At 36.1% G+C, this 24,136-nt stretch overlaps 2 protein-coding genes across 3 annotated transcripts in view; one reads left to right on the top strand and one right to left on the bottom strand.

Annotated features, from left to right (window-relative positions):
* LOC106867748 (WD repeat domain phosphoinositide-interacting protein 3) overlaps positions 1-6,858 on the top strand; it is a 67,158-nt gene extending 60,300 nt beyond the window's left edge. For both annotated transcript variants that reach the window (XM_014912711.3, XM_089352416.1), the window contains 4 exons: positions 1,962-2,047; positions 2,712-2,813; positions 4,915-5,039; positions 6,398-6,858. In XM_014912711.3, the coding sequence (XP_014768197.1) occupies positions 1,962-2,047; positions 2,712-2,813; positions 4,915-5,039; positions 6,398-6,504 (420 nt within the window). In that variant the 3' untranslated portion in view covers positions 6,505-6,858. The remainder of the gene's footprint in view (positions 1-1,961; positions 2,048-2,711; positions 2,814-4,914; positions 5,040-6,397) is intronic.
* Positions 6,859-15,252: 8,394 nt separating this feature from the next.
* Positions 15,253-24,136, bottom strand: part of LOC106881193 (uncharacterized) — a 68,820-nt gene continuing 59,936 nt past the window's right edge. The window contains exon 8 of the mRNA XM_052967511.2: positions 15,253-15,757. Coding sequence (XP_052823471.1) covers positions 15,641-15,757 — 117 coding nt within the window. The 3' untranslated portion in view covers positions 15,253-15,640. The remainder of the gene's footprint in view (positions 15,758-24,136) is intronic.

Below are 24,136 nucleotides of genomic sequence, written 5' to 3'. Positions count from 1 at the left end.
ACTCATTTCTGTAGCTGAGTGAACTAGAGCAGCATGAAATAAAGTATCTTGCCTAAAAAGCATGACCAACAGCCCAGTCCGGGAATCAAACTCACAACCTCATGATTGTGAGCCTGATGCTCTAACCATCGAGTCATGTGCCTTCACCTATAGAATAGGAATAGCCAAGTAGTCATACAACTCTGTCTCACTTCTGTATTCTAACATGCATGATGATGAGTCAATTTAAGATCCAGTGACCTAAGAGGGCATGCAAAGGCACTTTGGGCTCAGTCCCTTTCTCCAGACCAAATCAAAGCAAATAGTAAAATAATCTAATAGTTTTAATATTTTAATAATGTAATAAATTTTCTTTTTTTTATATAGTTATGTAAATAAATAGCCTGGATGTGAAAGTGTACAATCTTTCTTTAGTGTATAATTAAGCACTTTCAAAGCTTGTGCTATCCTCAGAAGAGTTAAAAAATGAGGACTCACTTCCCATTCCATGTCCCATCCCAAAACAATGAATAGTTTTGTAATGACGTAATGAATCATATCCTTACAAAAGAAGTGTGTAATATTTCCTAATTTAGACTTTAAAGACCTATTTTTTCCCTCATAGTATGTGTTAATTAAACAAATTTAGGCTTGCTTAATCTCTTTAAGAGCTCTTAAAACTTAGAAACAGCCTAAAACAAACAGAAGAAATGCTCTGCATACAGTAGACATGGATCTAGAGTAGTGCCCCTTGTGAGAAAATAACGTAGTTCATCATTGAATAAAGTTGGTGGCATAAGGACTTCTTGGAACCCCAGATTTAGTGCTTGAACACATTGATCTTTTGGACATATACACACAGGTGTGTATGTGTTTTATGATTTAACATATATCTCTATAATCATCATCATTTTAATGTGTACTTTTCGATTCTTGCATGGGGCTGGACAGAGTTTATTGAGGCAGATTTACTGTGGCTGGATGCTCTTCCTGTCCCCAACCTTCACCTATTTCCAAGAACAGTAATGCTATCTAATGACCAGACCTGTTCTCAAAGAATATTGAAAATAAATAACACTGCTTGTATGATAGTGGCACTCATCTACAGTTATCAAGTGATGTCAAGACAAGAACACACACGCTGATAGTTTGTGTATGTATGTTCCAATGTGTATGTTTTATGTATGTCCATATGTATGCCTCAGTCGGTACTTTTTAGGTAAAGATACTGGGCTACTGACAATATGGTTATGTCTGTTATAAACTAACTGGCAGTGCTCATAAATCTGCTTTGTTTTAGTTTGACTGGATAGCAAGCCATTCCACTCGTGTATTTCTATAATAAGTGTGAAATTCTGTCTATCCATCCATCTGGGACCTCTGTCTCTCAGTCTACATTTGCTCTACATAGACATATTATACCTTTTTGGAATCAGTATGATCCCAGGATTGAAAATCTACCCTTCATTTGGTTCTTGAACATCCAACATTGGGATCAGGTCTGGATGAGGATTTGTTATATGCTAACAGTTGAAAATTCAAATTTTAAGAGAACTCCAAACATTTGTGAACTTACAAGCTTTTCATTTACACTGAATTTAAAGTAATACCATACCAATAGATGCACTCTTGTTGCACTCTTTAGTTTTGGGCCACAGGCCCAATTAGCCATGGTGCAGCTTTTAAGCTTGTATTTATATATTTTTATTGATATTTGAATGATTGATAAAAAAAAAGAAAAAATATGCAACAACAAGTTGTAGCTATTTCACAATACAGTTGACTGAAAGCAACATAATGTATCTAGCTGAAGCATGCAACTTAACACCGGATGAAATGGAGATTGAAATGAAGACATTCTAGGCCCGAAATCGCATTAATATCTCTGCATTCTTATTAAATTTTTGATTGATTTTCATATTGTTTTCTTTTTCTTGTTTTGAATCTATTTCTTATCCAGCTGCCCTACTTCTTTATTGTAGGGAACGTTAATTCGAGTATTTGATACGTCAGACTGTACACTGTTGCATGAACTGCGACGTGGAGCCAACAATGCTCATATATACTGGTTAGTGTCATGTCACAAACTTTTATTCTTTTATTTATGTCTTAACTCAATTTAATTTTTTTAACATCTGATTGTTTTTTTTTTCTTTGAGCTGTTGCACAGTTATTCAAATTTGTGCATTTGTAAAAATAGGAATACCATTTATTTTTCAAGTTGATGGAGAGAAGCTAATAAAATGTCTTATTTTAGAGCTACACAACAATGCTTTAATTGGTAATATATTTTTTTCTAGAGATGAAAAGTAGAGTAAAAAGTAGTCTATTTGCCAATGGCTTTAATCCTTAGCATTCAGATGACTTTGTCAAACCAAAGCTTATTCATTCACATTAATTTGAATTATGTATTATCTTGTAGCCTTGAGATTTCAATGATGTTGTGAGGTAGTTTGAACATAAAACTGGTAGAACAGGAACTAGTTTGAACATAAAACTGGTAGAACATTTTGGGCTTGATATGACCTGTTTGAATGCTTAAAAGATAAATATATAAAACTTTCAAGCTCATAGGGAAATTAACTGTGATTAAAATAAACTGTAGAGATATGCTAACTCAAACCATGTAAACCTATAGAAACTTCAAAACCTGATATGTAGTCCATGAAGATGAGCAGAGTGATATTTTTATTGTAAAATATTATCTTATGTATTTTAAACTTTTATTTCAGTTTAAACTTTAATCAGGATTCAACATTATTATGTGTTTCAAGTGACCACGGTACTGTACACATCTTTTCATGTGAAGATCCAAAGAAGAACAAGCAATCAAGGTATTTTAATTAACAGCCACATCGTTATGTTTATGCAATTATCCCTTGTGTATTATTGTTATTTTACTTTGCCTGGCATACATAAGTAGAGATCCACTTGTAAAAAAAAAAAAAGAACAGACATAGTTCTAACAAAAATCACTTAAATCATGTGTGCCCAGTTTAACATTATAACTGACCACTAGGTGTCGTTAGTAGAGTCAAATCTCAGCTGTTCTGTATAATTTTTCCCCCTTTCCTACGGCCACAGTGGCTCTGTTGAAAATGGTCTTGTGCACACTAACCAGTTTTTTTGGCAAAGTAAGAGAGAAAAAAAATTGTAAAAGGTTACACATAGTTGAAACTTCTTGGAAAATTTACTTCCTAACCATGTAGTTCCAAGTTCAGTTCTGCTGCATGGCACTTTGGAAAAGTGTCTTCTGTTATAGCCCAAGACTGACCAGGCCCTGTGAGTGGATTTGGCAGACATACTGAAAGAAGCCTATTGTGTAAATATGTGTGTGTATGAGTCTGTGTTCATCCTCCACCACTACTTGATAACCAGTGTTTGTGTATTTACATCCTCATAACTTAGCAATTTGGCCAGAGACTAATAGAATAGATACCAGACTTAAAAAAATAAGTACAGAGATCAATTCGTTTGACTAAAATTGAGGCAGTACCCCAGCTTGACCATAGTCTAACAACTGAAACAAGTAACATGTAAAAGGTTACATGTACAAATTTTTTGTTTGGCATATAAAACAACTTCAGTTTCTGATAGATTTTTGTAATGTGCAATACTTCTTTATTTGAAAAAATACATTCATACACACACACACACACACATGTATGCATGCACACACATACAAGTGGTGTATGGTAGTGGTTGTCATTGGGTGTTCTGCTACACTGATCATACTATGATTATGTTGGCAGTCCGTCGCTTACGACGTCGAGGGTTCCGGTTGATCTGATCAACGGAACAGCCTGCTCGTGAAATTAACGTGCAAGTGGCTGAGCACTCCACAGACACGTGTACCCATAACATAGTTCTTGGGGATATTCAGCGTGACACAGTTTTGAAAGCAAATTAAGATCAAAGTTATATCAAGATATTGTAAGAAAAAAAAAAATTATTGTAAAACAAAAATTGGATGTAGTTTAGGAATTTAAAATTAATTTGAACATACAACTTCACCACAAAAACGAACATGCGACCATGCTGTCAAAGCTGTCACACACCCTTAGCTATTAATTTTTTGCCATTCTCCCTTTATCCTATGATACACCCGGTACCGTATTATGATACAATGTGCTGTGAGGTGTGCAGTGTTATTTCAGGACACCTGCCACCAAATTTCAAGCAGGGGTTTAACAAAAGTTTTCCATTATGATTTGTGGTTGAATTCATGAATAAGGTTAATATTTATAATGAGTTTGCCATTTTCAATGGGTGTGCAGTGCACACCCCTGATACACACACACATCTTGTATCCATTTGAGCCTTATACAGTGTGTCCCAAAGGTCACTGATGGGTTTCAATTTTTAATATATTCCTTAACTTAACAAATAAATGCATGAAATTTTGATACAATATAAAGGACATAATGGAAATTAATATGCACAAGTCAAATTTTGCAATACCACTACATTACATATGAAAAATGACATCGCTGAAATGGCAGCCATTTTTGGCTTCACATGCCCATGCTCTTTCCAAAACTTGCACCATAACACCCTCAAGAGTTTCAGACCCCACTTCTCTGATTTCTCTATTGATGTTCTCCTTCAGTTGCATCAGGGTCTCCAGCTTGTTGACGTAAACCCTCTCTTTCAGGTATCCTTACAAGAAAAAATTTGAGCTAGTGAAGGCCAGTTGATATTGCCGTAGTGGGAGATTATTCTCTCCAAAGCACTGCCATAACAATTGCATTGTTTCTCTTGCAGTATGAGCAGTTGCCCCATCAAAATTTCATGCATTTATTTGTGAAGTTAAGAAACTTATTAAAAATTGAATCTCATCAGTGACTTTTGGGACGTCCTATAGTAACATTCCGTTTCTCAAAGTTTGTTTGTTTTTGTTCATATAGTTGTTTTGCTTTTTTTATTTCTTTTCAGTTTAGCGTCAGCGAGTTTCTTGCCAAAATATTTTAGTTCAAAATGGAGTTTTTCTAAATTCCAAGTCCCTGGAGGTGCCACACATTGCATTTGTGCCTTTGGCTCTGACAATAATTCTGTGATAGGTAAGCACTTTTGTTCTGTTTTGAATTTTAGTTTCCTTCTCAAACCATTTGGCTCTCACTGATAGAAAAAGATCCTCATAAAACCTTTCTGTATATTAATATTATCAGATGCACCCTTCCTTTGGATGGTTTAACATATAAATAAATAAATTTAAAAAATGTGAAAACAACTAAAAAATATTCTGTAATGCAAATATATGACCATATAGACAAAAAAAGTATGGAGAACAGTCGAAATCCTTTCACATTTATATTCTCTAACCAAATCCTTCAGACACTATACACCAATGCACACATAAAAAAATATAGAAAGTAATAATACACAGTTACAACATATAAATAATAAGTAAAAAAATTGTAAAAACTTCCCCAAAATATTCTCTACTGCCAATATATGACCATATAGATTTAAAAGGTATAGAAGACCCTACATACAAAAAAAAAACTATGTACATACAATGAATTAGAGAAAATCCCATGTAAACCACCGTTTTTCCAGGTTTGTCCATTTATGTGGGAGCTTTGAGCAAAATGTTATAGTACATAACCATCCTTGGCACATAAGTAATGTGTGTGTAAAGTTTGGTGAAAATCGGTTGAGAATTGTGGAAATGTATGCATTAGTCAGTATACACATACATACTGTGATTTATATATACTAGATAACTTACATTTCCCATGTTTATTATATTTCTTATGTTGGATGTGTAAGCAGTTGAGAAGATTGTTTCACAGCCATCTAGTTCTTAGCTTGATCTGATTGTGAGGTACCGTAAATCGGTGTCTTCTGTCATTGCTTTTGTTTGTGAATAAAATTTTGCAGACAGAAACTGTCCAAATGCCTGTTACATGTAGGCCTTCGTGTATACTGCCATAGATTATCTGGATTAACTTCCTGGGGGGAGATAACTCTCTAAAGAAATGTAACTCAATAGGTAAACTTAGTCATTTGAATGATTCAATCAACTGAGTACCAAATTAAGTATTATTGACTAAGAACCTTCTCTAGGAAGCGCCTCATCATGAAGACAGTTTCACTCTTTAGCATTTAAACCAACCATATCTTGTTAATATATTCCTACTTGTTTTATGTTCAAACTGGCTCAATCAGGCATACCTACCCTACAATGCCATTTTAAAAAATAAACTACATCTTCAAAATTTTGGAGTTTCAGGATAATTCAATAATGTGAATAAATAAGCGTTACATCTGAGAGAGCAATCTGAATGCAAAAGGGTTAAGAGTCTGAAACACTGAAAAGAATTCAAAAAAGTATATTTAAATCAATGTCTGAATGTCTTTCATAAAAAATTCACTACAAAAGTTATTCAATTCCTGTCATTTTATGTAATTTCAGTTGTATGTGCTGATGGCAGTTATTACAAGTTCTCGTTCAACACTAAAGGAGACTGCACCAGGGAAGTCTATGCACAGTTCCTGGAAATGACAGACGATCGCTCATAGTATCTGCCGTCTTTGTTATCTTGTTTCCTTCTCTTTTATTTCTATCTCTCTATCCCTGCCCAACTCTGTCTCTCTCTCTCCCTCTCACATCCATTCTTTCTCTTCTACCATCTACATTTCTTGCTAAGGAATACTTGAAGAGAATGTCATATCAAAAGACACATATGATGGTGCTTTAATTACTGATAACAATTATGGTTATACAAACCAAAAGCAAATTCCATATGGAAAATGAAAGACAAGACACACAAAAACAACTTACCTAAAGAAGAAATGCAGCTAATATATTTCCAGACATACTTCTTGTGTACCCATGTAAATAAATAATGGAATAAATAAATCATAATACATTTATGCGAGATTTCACACATTTAAATATATAATATATATTGTATATTATATATTATCATTACATATATATTATATACTAATTATTTATATGTAGAATTTGTTTTATATATATATATATATATATGTATATATATATATAAATAATATTTTGTATGATATTCTCACTTCAGGAAATCATCATCATCATCATCATCATTTAACATCCACTATTCCATGATGTGTGTGTGTGTGTAAAATGTTTTTGGGAGTGGTGAAACTTGAAGCATATAAAGCTACAAATAATAGCATGTCATATTGGGCTGAAAAATTCTTTGGATAGAGAAAGTCAGAGGCTGCCTATGGAATTCAAACCAACATCTTCTGTAAACATTACAGACATTCTGCTATTGAACCAAGGATCTTAGGATTTTTTCTATACAAAGAGATTTTTATTCCAATACTCGCATGTTATTGTTTGTAGCTTTATCTGCATTGAGTTTCACTACTCTTCCACTCAAAACCAAAAAAAAAAAAGAATTATTTTGCATTCTCTTGAAGTTTATAAATTCTGATATATTGTGTATTATGATTATATTATATACTATATATATATATATATATATATATATATATATATATATATATATATATATATATATATATACCGGAACTAGACGAAAAGTTTCAGGTGTGGAAGCAAGGATTAGAATCAAAGGATCTTAGAGTCAATTTAGTTAAAACCAGAGTCTTAATAAGTAGGAAGGCAGACAAACCACAAATCCCTTCAGGTACATGGCCCTGCTCAATCTGTAGAAAAGGCATAGGTAGAAACTCCATAAGATGTACCCAGTGTAAGCTATGGATACATAAGAGATGCAGCAATATCAAAGGAAGGTTAACTGGGAAGATAGTTTTTGTATGTGGCAAATACTCAGGTGCTATAAACACTGAAAATGTGCAGAGAACAGCTTCTGTCACATTCCAGGGAGGAAAACTACAAATAGTTGATAGCTTCTGTTACGTAGGGGACCAAGTCAGTGGTGGCAGTAGATGCTCTGAAAGTGTCGATGCTAGAATAAGAATAGCCTGGGCAAAGTTCAGAGAGCTCCTACCTCTGCTGGTTACAAAGGGCCTCTCGCTCAGAGTAAAAGGTAGACTGTATGACACATGTACGAACAGCCATGCTACATGGCAGTGAAACATGGGCCATGACTGCTGAGGACATGCATAAGCTCTCAAGGAATGAAGCCAGTATGCTTCGTTGGATGTGTAATGTCTGTGCATACATGACAGAGTGTAAGCGCCCTGAGAGAAAAGTTGGATTTAAGAAGCATCAGATGTAAGCAAGCACATAAATGTGAAACAAGGTGGAGAAAAATAGTACTCAAATACCAGAGGTAGAGTATTATGATTTATTATTAAAGCTGCAAAAAAACTGTTACTCGGAGTTCCATGTCCCCATTCGTTGGACAGTTTTGGTTTTCTCAATCAAAACTGTCTGATGAACAGGAATGTGAAACTCTGAGTAACAGTTGTTTTTTATGATGTTTTTGCAGCTTTAATAATAAAGTATGTCATCATCATCATCATCGTTTAATGTCCATTTTCCATGCTGTTAGGGGTCAGACGGTTTGACTGGTGTCTGGGAAGCCAGGAGGCTGCATCAGGCTCCAGTTTGATCTGGCAATGTTTCTGCAGTTGGATGCCCTTCCTAACGCCAACAACTCCGAGAGTGTAGTGGGTGCTTTTTTTACATGCCACCGGCACAGGGGCCAGAGGAGCTGGCATCAACCACGATCTGATGGTGCTTTTTACATGACACCAGCACGGAAACCAGTCAAGGCAGCGCTGGCATCAGCCACATTCGGATGGTGCTTTTTATGTGCCACTGGCACAGAGATCACAACTACAATTTCCATTTGATTTTGATGTATATATATATATATATATATATATATATGTATGTATATACATATGTGTGTATGTATGTGTGTGCATATATATATATGTCTCTAGTGAGACAGTTGCAAGAGAAATACCTAGCTAAGGATAAACCTCTGTACCTGGCTTTCGTTGACATGGAGAAAGCCTTTGACAGGGTCCCCCGATCCCTTATCTGGTGGTCAATGAGGAAACTTGGGATAGAAGAATGGTTAGTGAGAGCTGTGCGAGCCATGTACAGAGATGCTGCCAGTAAGGTGAGGGTTGGAAATGAGTACAGCAATGAATTCCGGGTAGAGGTAGGGGTCCACCAAGGTTCCGTCCTCAGCCCCCTATTATTTACCATAGTCCTCCAGGCAATCACAGAGGAGTTCAAGACAGGTTGCCCCTGGGAGCTCCTCTATGCTGATGACCTTGCCCTAATTGCGGAGTCACTATCAGAACTAGAGGAGAAGTTTCAGGTGTGGAAGCAAGGTCTAGAATTGAAGGGCCTTAGAGTCAACCTAGCTAAAACCAAAATCCTAATAAGTAGGAAGGTAGATAAAACACAAACCCCTTCAGGTAGATGGCCCTGCTCAGTATGTAGAAAAGGAGTAGGTAGTAACTCTATAAGATGTACCCGGTGCAAGCTATGGACACATAGGTTAACTAGCAAGTTAGTTTTTGTTTGTGGCAGATGTTCAGGTGCAATAAAGACTGCAAACAAACAGGAAACAACTTCTATCTCATTCCAGGGTGAAAAACTAGAGGTAGTCGATAGCTTCCGCTATCTGGGCGACCAAGTTAGTAGTGGGGGTGGGTGCGCTGAAAGTGTAGCTGCTAGAATAAGAATAGCCTGGGCAAAGTTTAGAGAGCTCTTACCCCTGCTGGCGACAAAGGGACTCTCACTCAGAGTAAAAGGCAGACTGTATGACGCATGCGTACGAACAACCATGCTACATGGCAGTGAAACATGGGCTGTAACTGCTGAGGACATACGTAAGCTCGCAAGGAATGAAGCCAGTATGCTCCGTTGGATGTGTAATGTCAATGTGAATACCCGTCAGAGTGTAAGTATCTTGAGAGAAAAGCTGAACATTAGAAGCATCAGTTGTGGCGTGCAAGAGAGACGATTGCGCTGGTATGGACATGTGGTGAGAATGGAGGAGGATAGCTGCGTGAAAAAGTGCCACACCCTAACAGTTGAGGGAACCCGTGGAAGAGGTAGGCCCAGGAAGACCTGGGCTGAGGTGGTGAGGCAAGACCTTCGTACATTGGGCCTCACCGAGGCGATGACTACGGACCGAGACCTTTGGAAATGGGCTGTGCGTGAGAAGACCCGGCAAGCCAAGTAAGATCGTTGCCAGTGCCCCTGGACTGGTTCTTGTGCGGTTGGCACATGAGATGCACCATTTTGAGCGTGGCCGTTGCCAGTACCGCCTGACTGGCTCCTGTAGGATTTTCGAGCGAGATCGTTGCCAGTGCCCCTGGACTGGCTTGTGCGGGTGGCACATAAAAGACACCATTTCGAGCGTGGCCGTTTTCGTGCGGGTGACACGTAAAAGCACCCACTACACTCTCTGAGTGGTTGGCGTTAGGAAGGGCATCCAGCTGTAGAAACTCTGCCAAATCAGACTGGAGCCTGGTGTTGCCATCCGGTTTCACCAGTCCTCAGTCAAATCGTCCAACCCATGCTAGCATGGAAAGCGGACGTTAAACGATGATGATATATTGTTGCATTTCGAGATAGTCGCTTGTTTTGTTTTTTTACCAATATTAGGCAAGAAAAAAATAATATGACCATCCTGAAATATCTGCTTCAACACAACTTCGCATCAGGAATCTTGCAACACAAATTCATAAATGTTGGTCCCACGGCATGGCACCTTGAGCAAGTGTCTTCTACTATAGCCTTGGGCCAACCAAAGACTTGAGTGGATTTGGCAGTTGGAAACTGAAAGAAGCCCATCGTATATATATATATATGCGTGTGTGTGTGTGTGTGTATGTTTGTGTGTCTGTGTTTGTTCCTCGGCATTGCTTGACAACCGATACTGGTGCGTTTACGTCTCTGTAACTTTGTAATTCGGCAAAAGAGACTGATTGAATAAGTACTAGGCTTACAAAGAATAAGTCCTGAGGTCGATTTGCTTGACTAAATACGGTGCTCCAGCATGGCTGCACTCAGATGACTGTAACAAGTAAAAGAATATATATCGGAAACAGAATGTATGCCGTTAGCTAGCTGGAAGAGATATCTTCCTGGGGCTGTAAACACCAGTAGCACTGTCCCGTATGGGATGCTACACTTGGTTGGCAATTATGTTATAATTCCATGTTGTTGCTGTTTACATCTCGCTCAGAGCTTTAATATAGCTTATTTCTCTTTTTTCGAGATCAGCAATGGTTCATCACTGGAAAAAGCATACAGTATTTTGTGAGTGGGTTGAGTTTTTATCACTAGCTGGTGATTAACACACACTGAGGATGGGTAACCACCCAGAAACTTGAGTCCGTGTGTATCATGTAAGGCTAGGGATGGGGGTGATGACCTCCCCTCATAAAATGCTAATCGGACACAGCATGTGTGTTGTTTGCCAGCTGGAGATGTTTTCCTGGGGCTATAAATGCCAGTAGCACCATCACGTATGGCAAGCCACACTTGGTTGGCAATTATATATGTGTGTGTGTATATATTGCATCATGATATCATTTATCATCCATGTGCTATGCTGGTATGGGTTGGACAGTTTGGCAGGATCTGATGAGCCCAAGGATTGCATTGTGATCCAGGGTCTTTTCTGGCATTGTTTCAACTGCTGAATGCACTTCCTAAGGCCAACTACTTCACAGTATGTCCTGGGTGGTTTTTTTTTTTTTTCATGCCAGCATCACCAGTGAGTTTTTGGTTATGCAGTTTTTGTTCCCAAAGAAACAGAACTACCCTAGTGAATTTTGGACTCTGTAGGTAGGTCTTGTAACTGATGTGTGTGTGTGTATGTATATTTATATTTATTTTCCCTACTTCTGTGTTGGGAAGAATGTAACCAGCCTTATTTTCACTTTAGAATTTTTTTTTTTCAGAATTCTGCTTTAATCATAGTAGATCATGATTCTAAATTAAAAAAAAAAAAAATTCGTTAGGTTTTAGGGTCAGCAGTTATGAATTAGTATTTTTGAGCAGGGCTAAGTTTTAGAGATTAGGTTTTAGAATTAAGGTTTGAAGTTTAGGGTTAAACAGAAGAAATGGTATTCAAAACATTCAATTAGCAAATTCTTTTCTTTTAATTTTTTACAAAATCATAACCTGGTGTTTAAAATAGATAGAAATCCAAAGAAACTTTCTGGAATTTAGAAAGAAATTTATGTGGATTATTTAGTCTGATATTCTGCTTATGGTTTGTCTAGAAACTTTGCTATAATTTTAGTAAATTACATTGTGACATTAACTACAATACTCTGTCTCTCCAGTATTTTTTTCTAGTGTATGTGTGTGTGGACAAATAGTAACTGACCCAATGAAGGCAACCAGTATTCTGGGTCTCTGCTTCACAAATTGTCTGGAGTTTGTCCACTATGTAAAAGTGATACTGATTTTAACCTCAAATCAATATATAGTAGAGCTGCCAATGTATGGGGCAAAGGAAGCTGTAGGCATGCAGCCTATAAGAAGCATCCAGACACTCTACAAACTGGAAATACAGAAATAGATCCTCTAATAGAATTGGTATAAATGTTTTTCCATACCTGAATTTGATATGTACCTAATTCATATCACTAATGTAAGTCATATGCATAATAAAATTTGTCTCAGTGAATAAAGCCAAACTACACAAAACAAAATTACCAGGGTGTGAGAATTTCTTATGAGATGAAAGACAAAGATTACAAACCACTTAAATAAACAGCAAGAAAGGACATTGCTAGGGATTATGAAAAAATTGCAGTACTCCCATGAAAGAGAAGGAAGCCAGGTTTATACAGAATATAAAAACCAAGCTTTTTGTTTTTTTAATTTGTTAAAGAAATAGTGTTGGAGCATTGCATATTTGGGTCACTCTTTGAAGAAAATAACTTTCTTGCTTTAACTTTGCAAAGGATATGTGAAATACTGAACGAACAATTCAAAAGTGTTTTCACCTTCCCTCTGGAACTCATGCAGGTAAGCAAACCAGATGAATCTTTGCCACCCCAAAGGCAGCAATGATCAATTACATTGACATGAAAGATGTGATATTGGCCATAAATGAAATAAGCCTAAATTTATTTACTGGCCCTAATTCCTTCACAACAATTCCTCTAAAACATGTAAATGAACCCTAGCAAAAGCACTGCAGTTTCTTCTGGACCTTCCTTGCAAGTTGAAAGGAGACACATGCCCCATTTATAAAAGTGGAAGCTGATCAAATGCTAAAAATTATAGGCCTGTCTCTCTGACGTTGCATATCAGCAAAGCCAGAAAATGAATTGGAAAGAAGCTCATCATGTTCCTGGAAGAAAATGACTTGCTAAGCTGAACAAGGTTTCCAACCAAGCAGCTGCCTGACACACCATCTACAACACAAGTGGTTGTTAAAACAGTTGCACAGCCATTCAAATGTGGATGTGATATATCTCAATTTTGTGAAAGCCTTTGATAAAGTCAATCATGGTATGATATATCACAACTGTATGATCTTGAGATTATCTGGAAACTGGGGAAGTGCCTGTATTACATATTAAAAGACAGAAGGCAATAACCAAAGAATCTATCTTTCAGGAAACAATAACAGAGTGTGGAATCCCTTAGAATATATCCTCGTGGCTCCTTCAAACATGCTTTTAGCTATGCAGATAGTCACCCCCATGAACTATGAAGACAGTGCAAAGGTATCACAGGTGAAAAAGGACCTTGGAGGCATTACACACCTGAAACATGATGTAAATGCTATACATAAGTGGGCTGAAAAAAATAACGAGCTTTAATGCTGAAAATTTCCAAGCCCTTTGATATCAGTGCACAAGGTTAAATGTGATAGAGACAAAACAGTGGACCAGGAGGGATGCAGTCCATGAGTCATAATCAGTACATATTCTGGGCAATAACATGAATAATGCATCTTTTCCAGTGCATATTACTAAGATGGTATTGAAATGTAGATGTCAGACCAGATGGATTCTAACAACTTTCAGAAAAAGAAGGCTGGAAACCATGGTAGTTTTCTGGAGGACATTTATCTTCTAGATTATTGCTCCTAATTATGATAACCACATAGAGCAAAATTAATGCTGCTACAAGAAGATTGCCTCAGCTACTGGGAAAGGCTTAAAAAGTTAAGATTGTATTCCCTTACACAGAGATAGGAAAAATATGCAGTAATATGACTGGAACATTCTGGAAGCCAATTTAAATGCCTTTTTTAAGATAGGATACAGAGTTCTATTTTACACACAAGATGGAAAATATAATGTTTTATTTTTATGAACATTTGAATTTCATTTTCTATTTTGAATGCTTAAGGTTACAGATGCAGCATAAGGTCCAGTCCTGCAGTGTGGTACCTTGTGTGTCTCAATGATTCTGAGAGCTATACCAGTGGAGCACAAACAGGCTCTCTTGTGCTGGACAGGTCACAGGATAGAGGCCAGACTGATATGGAGTACCTCTCTCTAGAGGTAAAAATGGGTCCGTGTAGGGCTAACAATCTTACCTGAGAAAAAGAGAAAAAAAAGCAGACTTGCTGAAGTGTCGATGACAATTCAAGATCAACAAAACCTGGGAGAGGAAACTGAAATGATAGCCCTAAGTCTAGGACAGTGCGGAAAAAATTGTCAATGGCTTATGTCCCAGAGGGAGCAAAAGGCTTAAGTAAGCAAGTAAGGTGGTGGATAGACTGCATTAATAGCATCTGTAACTTATCTCCTTGCAATATTTAATTGTATTCTAAACTTAGGCCCATGCTCTGATACACTCAGTGAGTGCAGTGATTCAATTCAATCAGTTCCTGCAAATATATGGTCTTGTTTCAAAGTGAGAGTTCTATACTGATTGCCAACTATCTATGCTGTAAAAATCAAATGATATATGTTTTGCCATTTTTAAGTTCTACAGGTCTGACCAAATTAAATTTGTATAAATTTAATTTTGATTTACATTTCATATTTCAAATCATTCAATATAGCGCTTGGATACAGGAGTGCATACTTTTACATGAATACAAATAAAGATTAATGGAAAACACAAACATATTAATACTTTATATATATATATATATATATATATATATATATATATAGTATTTTGGCAGTTTAACTTTTGTTTGTTGGTCATTTTAAATTAGTTAGTTATTTAGAAAATTAAAACTTTTATCATTTTTTTTTTAACTTCAGTAACTGCATTTACTCAAAATAATCAATGTTATCGACTCAGTTTTAAACTGTACCCTCCTTTTTTTTTTTTTTTTTTTTTTTTTTTTATCCCATCACAATTGATATCAAATAAAAGAAAACTACAGAAAGTATGTTTCCTAAATATTTATTAAAATTCAGATAATTACATTAATATTCATTAATAAAATTAATTGCAAACTGCTTCTGCTTTATTTGTATCACCAGTAAATTGCAGTATTTGGCAATGTTTATATTGGTTTGCTATTCTTTATGCGGAACAGTGAAGATGCCATGGTCAGTATAAAGCTTCACTAAATACTTTTATCACATCAAAAATTGGACATCTTGCTGTACTGACGTCTATTTCCTTTGGTGTTGTATTAGGGACTTTTGAAAAAAATATATATGTGAAAACCATGTTTTTGAGGATTTTTCTGTTGACTACATCCTCTCAGAATTTTATATTGTTAGCACGTACAGTAGAATGAGTTTCTCTGAACAGAATCCTCAGAATAGATCACACAAGAGAGGCTATTATTATAGATTTCTGTGAAGAACCTACTGCAAACATTTGGCCACCAAAGACAGAATCCAAGCAATATACTGGTTTGGCCATCTGAACTTTACCAATACACTGAAAAGGAAAATTAATAATATTAATGGAAGTAGGTATAATAATAATATTGATTTGTAACATTAATGGAAATAAATATCGAATTTTAACTTTGGCAAGGAGGAGGAATAACTGGTTATTGACTGGTACTAATTTTTCCTTTCGTGTTAGGGACATTTGCAAAAAAATATATATGTGAAAGCCAAGGGCTGAGGGCTTTTCCTCCCAGAATTTTATATTGTTAATACATATGGTACAATGGGTTTCTAGTTTTATCTCCTCCCTTCTGAAACAAGGAAGTGCAAACTCAATGAAATGCAGGCATAAAATAACAACTAAACACTACAAGATGTTTGGTGTTCCACCATAGTAATGGATGTTAATATAAGAATGAATATTCATAAAAACAAAAAACTTTCAGATGTTAAGTGAAGCCTGTATAATTAGTGCAAGCTTACAAATACAATAATTGTATTAAAGGTGTTGGGTTGTACGACTACAGTACAAAACCATAGTTTTTAATTGCTGTTTCTAGGTTTTAATGTTCATTTTATTATTTATCAACCACTGAATGGGAGTAGTCGTGCAGTGAATAGAAAAAAAAGATTTATGTTCGTTGGAGAGAAATTAGCAAAGTAGGATTCATTGAATGTGCTATGTTAACTTATATGTAAGGTAGGGCGAACAATTGTGCATTAAAGCTTATTTGCACATGAAAGATGACGACTTTTTGTCTATAAATGGTGTGAACATATAAATGCTTGGTGAAGGTGAATTGTGTACCAATAGTTGTAGCAGAAGCAGAGATGTCAAATCTCAAGATGCTTCACTTCTAGGGCAAAATGACAGTATAGAGGCTGATCAAATTAAGAACTGCGTGACGGAATCACTATTTGCACAGAATTTAAGGTTTATATTTTCAAGACTTCCCAATGTGCTCATGATATGATGAGTGTACTTTTGTAATGACAAACATGACCAAAAAGAATGATCATTAGGAAACAGCTTCCAGTACAAATAATTCTTAAATAGAAAATATCAATTGAAATGTGTGACGGAATCATACAACATAAGATGTTGGCACTCCGTCGGTTACGACGTCGAGGGTTCCAGTTGATCCGATCAATGGAACAGCCTGCTCGTGAAATTAACGTGCAAGTGGCTGAGCACTCCACAGACACGTATCCTTAACGTAGTTCTCGGGGATATTCAGCGTGACACAGTGTGACAAGGCTGACCCTTTCAATTACAGGCACAACAGAAACAAGAAGTGAGAGAAAGTTGTGGTGAAAGAGTACAGCAGGGTTGGCCACCATCCCCTGCCGGAGCCTCGTGGAGCTTTAGGTGTCTTCGCTCAATAAACACTCACAACGCCCGATCTGGGAATTGAAACCGCGAGTCCGCTGCCCTAACCACTGGGCCATTGCGCCTCCACACAACAACAACAACAAAAGATACAGCTTATGGAAACGTATCTTTATTTCGAAAATTCTGTTTGCTAAATTCTTGCCATTGTATGATATCTATCTCGAAGCTCAACTGACGAACTAATCAATTTTACTTTAGGTCCAAAAGTCATTTTATCTAATATTTATGGCCAGTAAACTATCATGGTAGAATCACAAAATACCCATGAAGGAATCACAAGTGGAGCATTTTGATAAAAACAATTGGATACACAAACTATTCTAGGTAACCGACACAACACAATGCATAAATGTATATTTCTGATATGGCATAGACTACGTACACTCATCCCAAATTAAGTCGTTTTAGCCCTTCATATACTAAACATACTTTTCAAGTATTCACAGCATGCATTCACAATTACTGTATCCAATATCCGAATAGCCGTTCGACATGGAAAGAAAATACAACGAATTGAAAACGAACACTTCTATTTTACTTTCATTCATCTGGTTGTGGAGGTATCGACAGGCAACGAATCATCCAGACTGCTCAAGCTCAAATGTTCATTCTGACCAGATACGCTAAGAAATTTAAGTATTTGCATTGTGGACACAGTCTCCCTTACAAACACAAGCTCATTATCACCAGATAAAAATGGCTCTATTTAACATAAGCCGGACAAAATGCTTAGTAGTATTTTGTTCTATGTTCGAATTCTTCCGAGGTCGACTTTGCCTATTTTCCTTTTGGAGTCGATAAAATTAGCACTAGTTGATTACCGGGGATGATGCTATCGATTATCCCCCAACCTCAAGTTTCTGTTCTTGTGCTTATCGCAGAAAGAGTATTTAATAAACAGTGACCACTGATACGGCAATAAATACTTCCAGTAACAGTCGGAAACAACAATTTGAGAAGCGAAGCGGATTTCAAATATCTAGGAAGCACCATCCACAATGATGGTGGTGCGAAAATTGACACATAAGTCCGTATTGGAGAAACTTCAAGTGTATTCAGACGACTTCGCCCAGTGTGTGTGTGTGAAATTTGACCGTGGAATGTTGCTGCTGCCACCCACAATGTAACCTCGTGGACATTGGTGGTGATTTTTTCTTCCTCCGTTTTTCTCTTCTTTGGACTTTCCTTGTTTCCGACGAAGAGCTCAGTTCGAAACGTCATATTCTCTCTCTTTCCTTTCCCGAGCGTCTAGTAACACAATCTGTATCACGTCCCCACGTTGTTGTTTTTTTTGTCATTTTCCTTTTTTGAACTTTATATATATATATATATATATATATATATGTATATACAGGGAATTCTCAACCAGTGTTTTCAGGCGATTGCACTCCCTGTCAGTACACAATTACGTGCATTAACTATAGCATTAGAACATTTTAGCTCTTATTTCTAGCAATGTAGTAGTTCTAACACCCTAATCATATTTAGTAACAAGTATAGTTTTCCTTTTTGATAACACATTGCACACACCTGTCTATATTAATTCATATATATATATATATATATATGTATAAAAGAATGAATGAGACCTCGATATTATGTAAATAGAGGAATCTATAGAGGTATTTATCTAATCTCTACAACCTCTAGCAGGTATCGCAACCCTGATACCTGCTAGAGGGTAGGAGGTTCGTTCCCCCTTTCTAACAATATATTGTATATAAAGGGTGCAGTGACACATCGATAAGCAGCTGGCGGAGAATCTGCCTGAAGTTAAACTAGTAGTAACGTTCAACAGCCACATTGATGTGGCGACTGGCTTTACTGTTTGGTATAGTCACTGCTCTGATCTCTTTGTGAGATTTTTCAACTGGCTATTTTTGCCTTATACATATGTGTGTATTTTTTTCCATCAATCTAAGTATGTCTCGCGGTTTCCAGACATGAGCTCTACTCATGTTTCAAATAAAGTATAAAAGTGATATTGTCTGCAAAAATTAGAAATAGGACACACAAAAAAATCAATATTCAAAGTAATCGAACATTGATAATGAAATGAGTTATTTCCCTTGAGTGTTTAAAAAATATTATACAGGTGCTATGGGTTATTTCCCTTGGGTGTTTTAAAAAAAATTTGTTATACGAGGTAGATATGAAGGTCCTTTCCAGGGGCCGTACTATCGATTTTTTTCAATAATCTAAGGATGCCACGCGATTTCCAGACATGAGTTCTACTCACGTGTCAAGTTTCATCAAAATCAATAAAACGATGTAGGAGGAGTTAGCTAACAACGCCACAGACAAACACAAACACACCGATTTTCCACATATGTAGCAGATATAGAATGCGTTCGAATCTTGTTTTCGCCCCTTTGTGCACTCTGTGTGTAACCGGAGAGTTGTATTCAGAATATGTAGTGCTGGATGTGTTGTCCTGGAAAGTAATACATATATGAGCACTCTACTAAATGAAGAACAGGTGATGACAACTATACAACACATAGCTGACCATATCCATAGCAGTATAAAGGCTACTGTAGACTACCCCTCTAAACACCCCAGAAATAGATTACCGTCCTAGATACTGAGCTGTGGATAGAAAATACTATGATTAACGGAACTGTTAAATCCTGTTTACTCCACTCGCACTATCATAAACCAATGGCTAATCCACTGGTTATCCGTAGTGATTCAGCGATGTCAAGTACTACCAAAATCAACATCCTCGTGGCAGACTTAGAGTAATGAGGAACGTATACCCCACTATGCCAACCACATGAACGACAACAACACATCCAGCACTACATATTCCAAATGCAACGTTCCGGTTACACACCGTACGATAGAATCAGAGTGTACAAAGGAGCAAAAACAAGATTCGAACGCATTCTAAGAGATGATGAAAACTGCATATGCCCCATATATATATATATATATATATATATATATATATATATATATATATATAATGTTAAATAAAATGAGACAACAAAGCCAAGGCAGTGTGAAGTTTCAAGGATATAAAAGATATCCCATCACACTACAAGATACTTTCGCATGAACAGCACATGGAATTAATACGTAATACTTGCACACTATCCATTTGTAATAAAAAATATGAACTTCTATCGGAATTTACATACCATGGACAAGAAGCCTTTTTACCCGTTCTACACAGCACATTCCTTGGATAATGGAACAACTTTAACATCCAAAGTATATTTTCATTTTTTTCTCATATCTCCCTTCATACTTCCTATATCTCTCCCTTTCCAAAATAACTTCTTATATTGAATTCTGCTATTTCCTTCTGGTTAACTCTCTCATATCGTTTCTGATGATGGGATATCCTTTATATCCCTGAAACAGGTGTAAGACTACCTTTCTCTTTATAAATGTCCTACAAACTTCATAACATTCCTCTCCAACTTTTTATCGGATTTAAATCATCTTAGTATCTCCTAACTTTATACTCTAAATTTTCTTTCTTTTTTTTCTTTCCTTCTTTTTCTTCCCTTATCCTCCAACGGCTTTTTCAAATAAATTACGTAACCTCCTTCTACAACTACAGTTCTCATATTCGGTTAAAATGTCTTACGTTTAAGCTGGTTCACATGGATTTGCCTGAAGAGAAGATTACATTCTTATCAACATCACCTATTCTAATGGAAGGTATAATTTGTAATCTTCGAAACATATGTTGGAAATAAAAGTATGCAGTTAACATATGCGTTTTACTCCATTTATTAAATTTATATATATATATACATATATAGTTGGAATTTACAGAAAGAAGCAAAACGACGAAGACAGATGTGTAAACAACAAACAGGTGTATTAGTTTAACTCTCAGGAAGGTGAGAAAGTCTTTTACATTTCAAGCCTACGCTCTTTAACAGAAAGGATCACGAGAAAATAAACAGTGAGAGAATAAAAAAGTTTTAGTGGCCAGCGGTCAATCATGGCGATATATATATATATGTGTGTGTGGGTGTGTGTGTGTGTACGTATATATATATATATATATATATATATATATATATATATATATATATATTTATAACTTCGCATAGAAACCAAAATATTAGTGCTATTATTATTCTAGAAATGTACCTAGGAGTCTTAACTTACCACAACTAATTAAAAAAATATATTTTTAATGTATAGAAGTAAGAATCTTTCGGAAAATTCAGTTCTATTTAACCACATCAAATTTGAATAAGAAATTTGAATAAGAAAAATATAAAAATAATTAAATAGCATTACTCGGTTACATTTCTATGATCATGAAAAAAATAAAAAAATTCAAAAGTTAGAGTAAAATAGTCTTAATTAGACCATAGAAAATATCAGGATATCTTATTTATGCGTAGGAAGTAGCTTTATCGCCAACACAACACTTAAAAATAATATAACATATCTTAAAAATAATAAATTAAAAAAATAGGAAAATAAATAAAAAATACAGTTTGGACCAATGAAGAGATTACATGTTCGGAGAGAAATTATCAAGTTTTTTCTTACGTAACAAGTCTCTCTCTCTCTCTCTCTCTCTCTCTCTCTCACACACATACATTTACAGTGGAGACAGTTGCTCCCATACGTGTCAAAATAAAATTTAGGACTTATGGTGGGTCAGAGGTTGGAACAAAAACAAGATCATGGAGACAAACAAGGAAACCGAACGAAAACAAACATGGAGGGTCGTTAAACCAGAACGAGGGAAAAAATATCGAACGCATGAGAAATATTTTCTTTGACAAGAGTAAAGATATAAGCGAGAGATAGGATACGTGCTGTCCTTGCAACAGTCGAGGAAGACAAGAAGGGTGGTCACGCGAGGAAGAGAAAAATGGACGATGGTTACGTGTGAGTAACGAGAAGCCGACAACTGACGAAGGGTCTTTCTTTATGTTATTTGTCACGTTTTACATTTGTTTCTCTCGTTGTTTGCGTATTGAATTCATTTGCTTTCGTATTTCATGTTGTTTACTGTTGGTGACGTCCTGTACCTATATATGCATGTGTGTACACACACACACACACACACACACACACACATCTGTAAATATAATATGTGACAATTATACGGTAACCATGATAAAACTCCGAGTTTCGAATGTCGGAGCGGAAACCTACGCCGGCACCTCTTCAGTTATCGGGCCATCGAAAAAAATGCTGTGAAAAACCATAGCATTTTTTCAATGGCCCGATAACTGAAGAGATGTCGGCGTGGGCTTCCGCCCCGACATCCGAAACTCGGAGTTTTATCATGGCTACCGAATAATTGTCACATATCTTATTTACAGATAAATTCCTATATTTACATAATATCGAGGTCTCTTTCATTGTTTTGTTGCCTTGCCATTCCTCTCTCTGTCTCTCTCTCTCTCTCCCCATTTCCAAGCACGTTTATATATATATATATATATATATATATATACATACACGTACACGCACGCACAAATGAGTGGACAAACGAAAGAAAGAGGCACTCAACACATTTGTTAAGAGTTACATATATTATTATTTAAAAACAGCTTGACTCCGCCTCATGCCACTTATAGTTCCTGCGGCTCGGCACGGTGACCAAGCTTGTCAGGCTAAGGCGAGCTATGTTCAAGTTACTCTGTGTTCTCAGTCACTTATATTATTTAGCAAATATTAAACACACCAAAAGCAGTTGTCCATCACAAAGCTTTCTCTTATATGTAACTGTAGAGAAAGTCCCGTTTATTTTCTAAAAGCAAAGGGTGTTAATATTTTGAAAGGTGTTTATATTGCAAGTAGTGCTAGTAGTACTTGATGCAATTGTAACTGACGTATTGTGTATTCAAACGCCGTCAAAAATGTATAGTTACGTACAGGCTATCATTCACCTGAGTATAAAACTAGTTAATAATACTGAAATATATAAATTTTTGATTACATGTTATTATTGTTTCGAGGCTCTTGTCCTATAAATTTTTGATTACATACTATTATTGTTTCGAGGCTCTTGTCTCTCGAGCAAATAGAATTCCCATTGTTTGAATCATACCCAAGCTACAGGTTTTCTTATTGCTCATATTAGACTTTGCTTTAGACAGTGTATTCATAAGATAATTTATGGGTAACAAGAAACCCCGTATGGCTGAGGTGAAAGAGTTAGTATATGTAAAAGAGCCATTCATTTGTAAAGTTTCCGATAATATTATGGCAGGCATTTGGAAAATATGACATTTTTATTCATCACTAGCAGAAATACCCGGCGTTGCCCGGGTTAAAGAGAATAATGAAATCTAAAAATGCCGTCTAGACTACGCATCATCTTTATATATAGAGATGTATATACACACACGCACCCAAACACACGTATATATATGTATATCAATATAAATATATGAAAGTCAATGAAGTTTCGTAAAAAAAGGTGATCATGTACATACTTTCTTGCTGTTGTGATTATAACACCTCATTGTAAACTATGTTCCTTGTTTTCCCTTGTGGAGCATATACAAATAGGTTTTTTTGTTGCTGCCCACTCTTGAGCAGCCAACATACAGTTGTCCATGTGAGAAGCAGGGCTCTTCCAAGAGAAGACCAGCTACAGACAGTGTTTGACCCTGATATTTGTTTATGGACATGGCAAAAGTCACACGAAGGGGGAATTGTAGTCTTCTGAATGTAAAAGGAATGTCTGCTCCTGATGGAGTAAGAGGAATTCTTGGAATAAAGACGTCATCCCCTTTTGCACATCCAGAAAGAATGGTAGCCTCGATAACGTGTGACATCATTTTCTAAATAATGCTCATCTGTTATGTTCGGGTTAAAATTTCATCAACATCAAAAATATATGAATTTTCATGGGAGTTATGGCCGTTATGCAAAGAATATAATTTCCAAATTTCATAAAGATCCATTCAGTACTTTTGACGTAGTTTTGGATAAGAAAACAAATGACTAATGTGTGTGTTTGTGTGCATGTGTATGTGTGTGTGATAGGTGTATATATGTATAGATATCTGTATGCATGTATATATGTATATATGT

The sequence above is a fragment of the Octopus bimaculoides genome, chromosome 1 (genome assembly GCF_046866305.1).
Source record: "Octopus bimaculoides isolate indiv1 chromosome 1, ASM4686630v1, whole genome shotgun sequence".
In the NCBI taxonomy this organism is placed as follows: Eukaryota; Metazoa; Mollusca; class Cephalopoda; order Octopoda; family Octopodidae; genus Octopus; species Octopus bimaculoides.
This window is presented reverse-complemented; position numbering and strand designations above follow the sequence as displayed.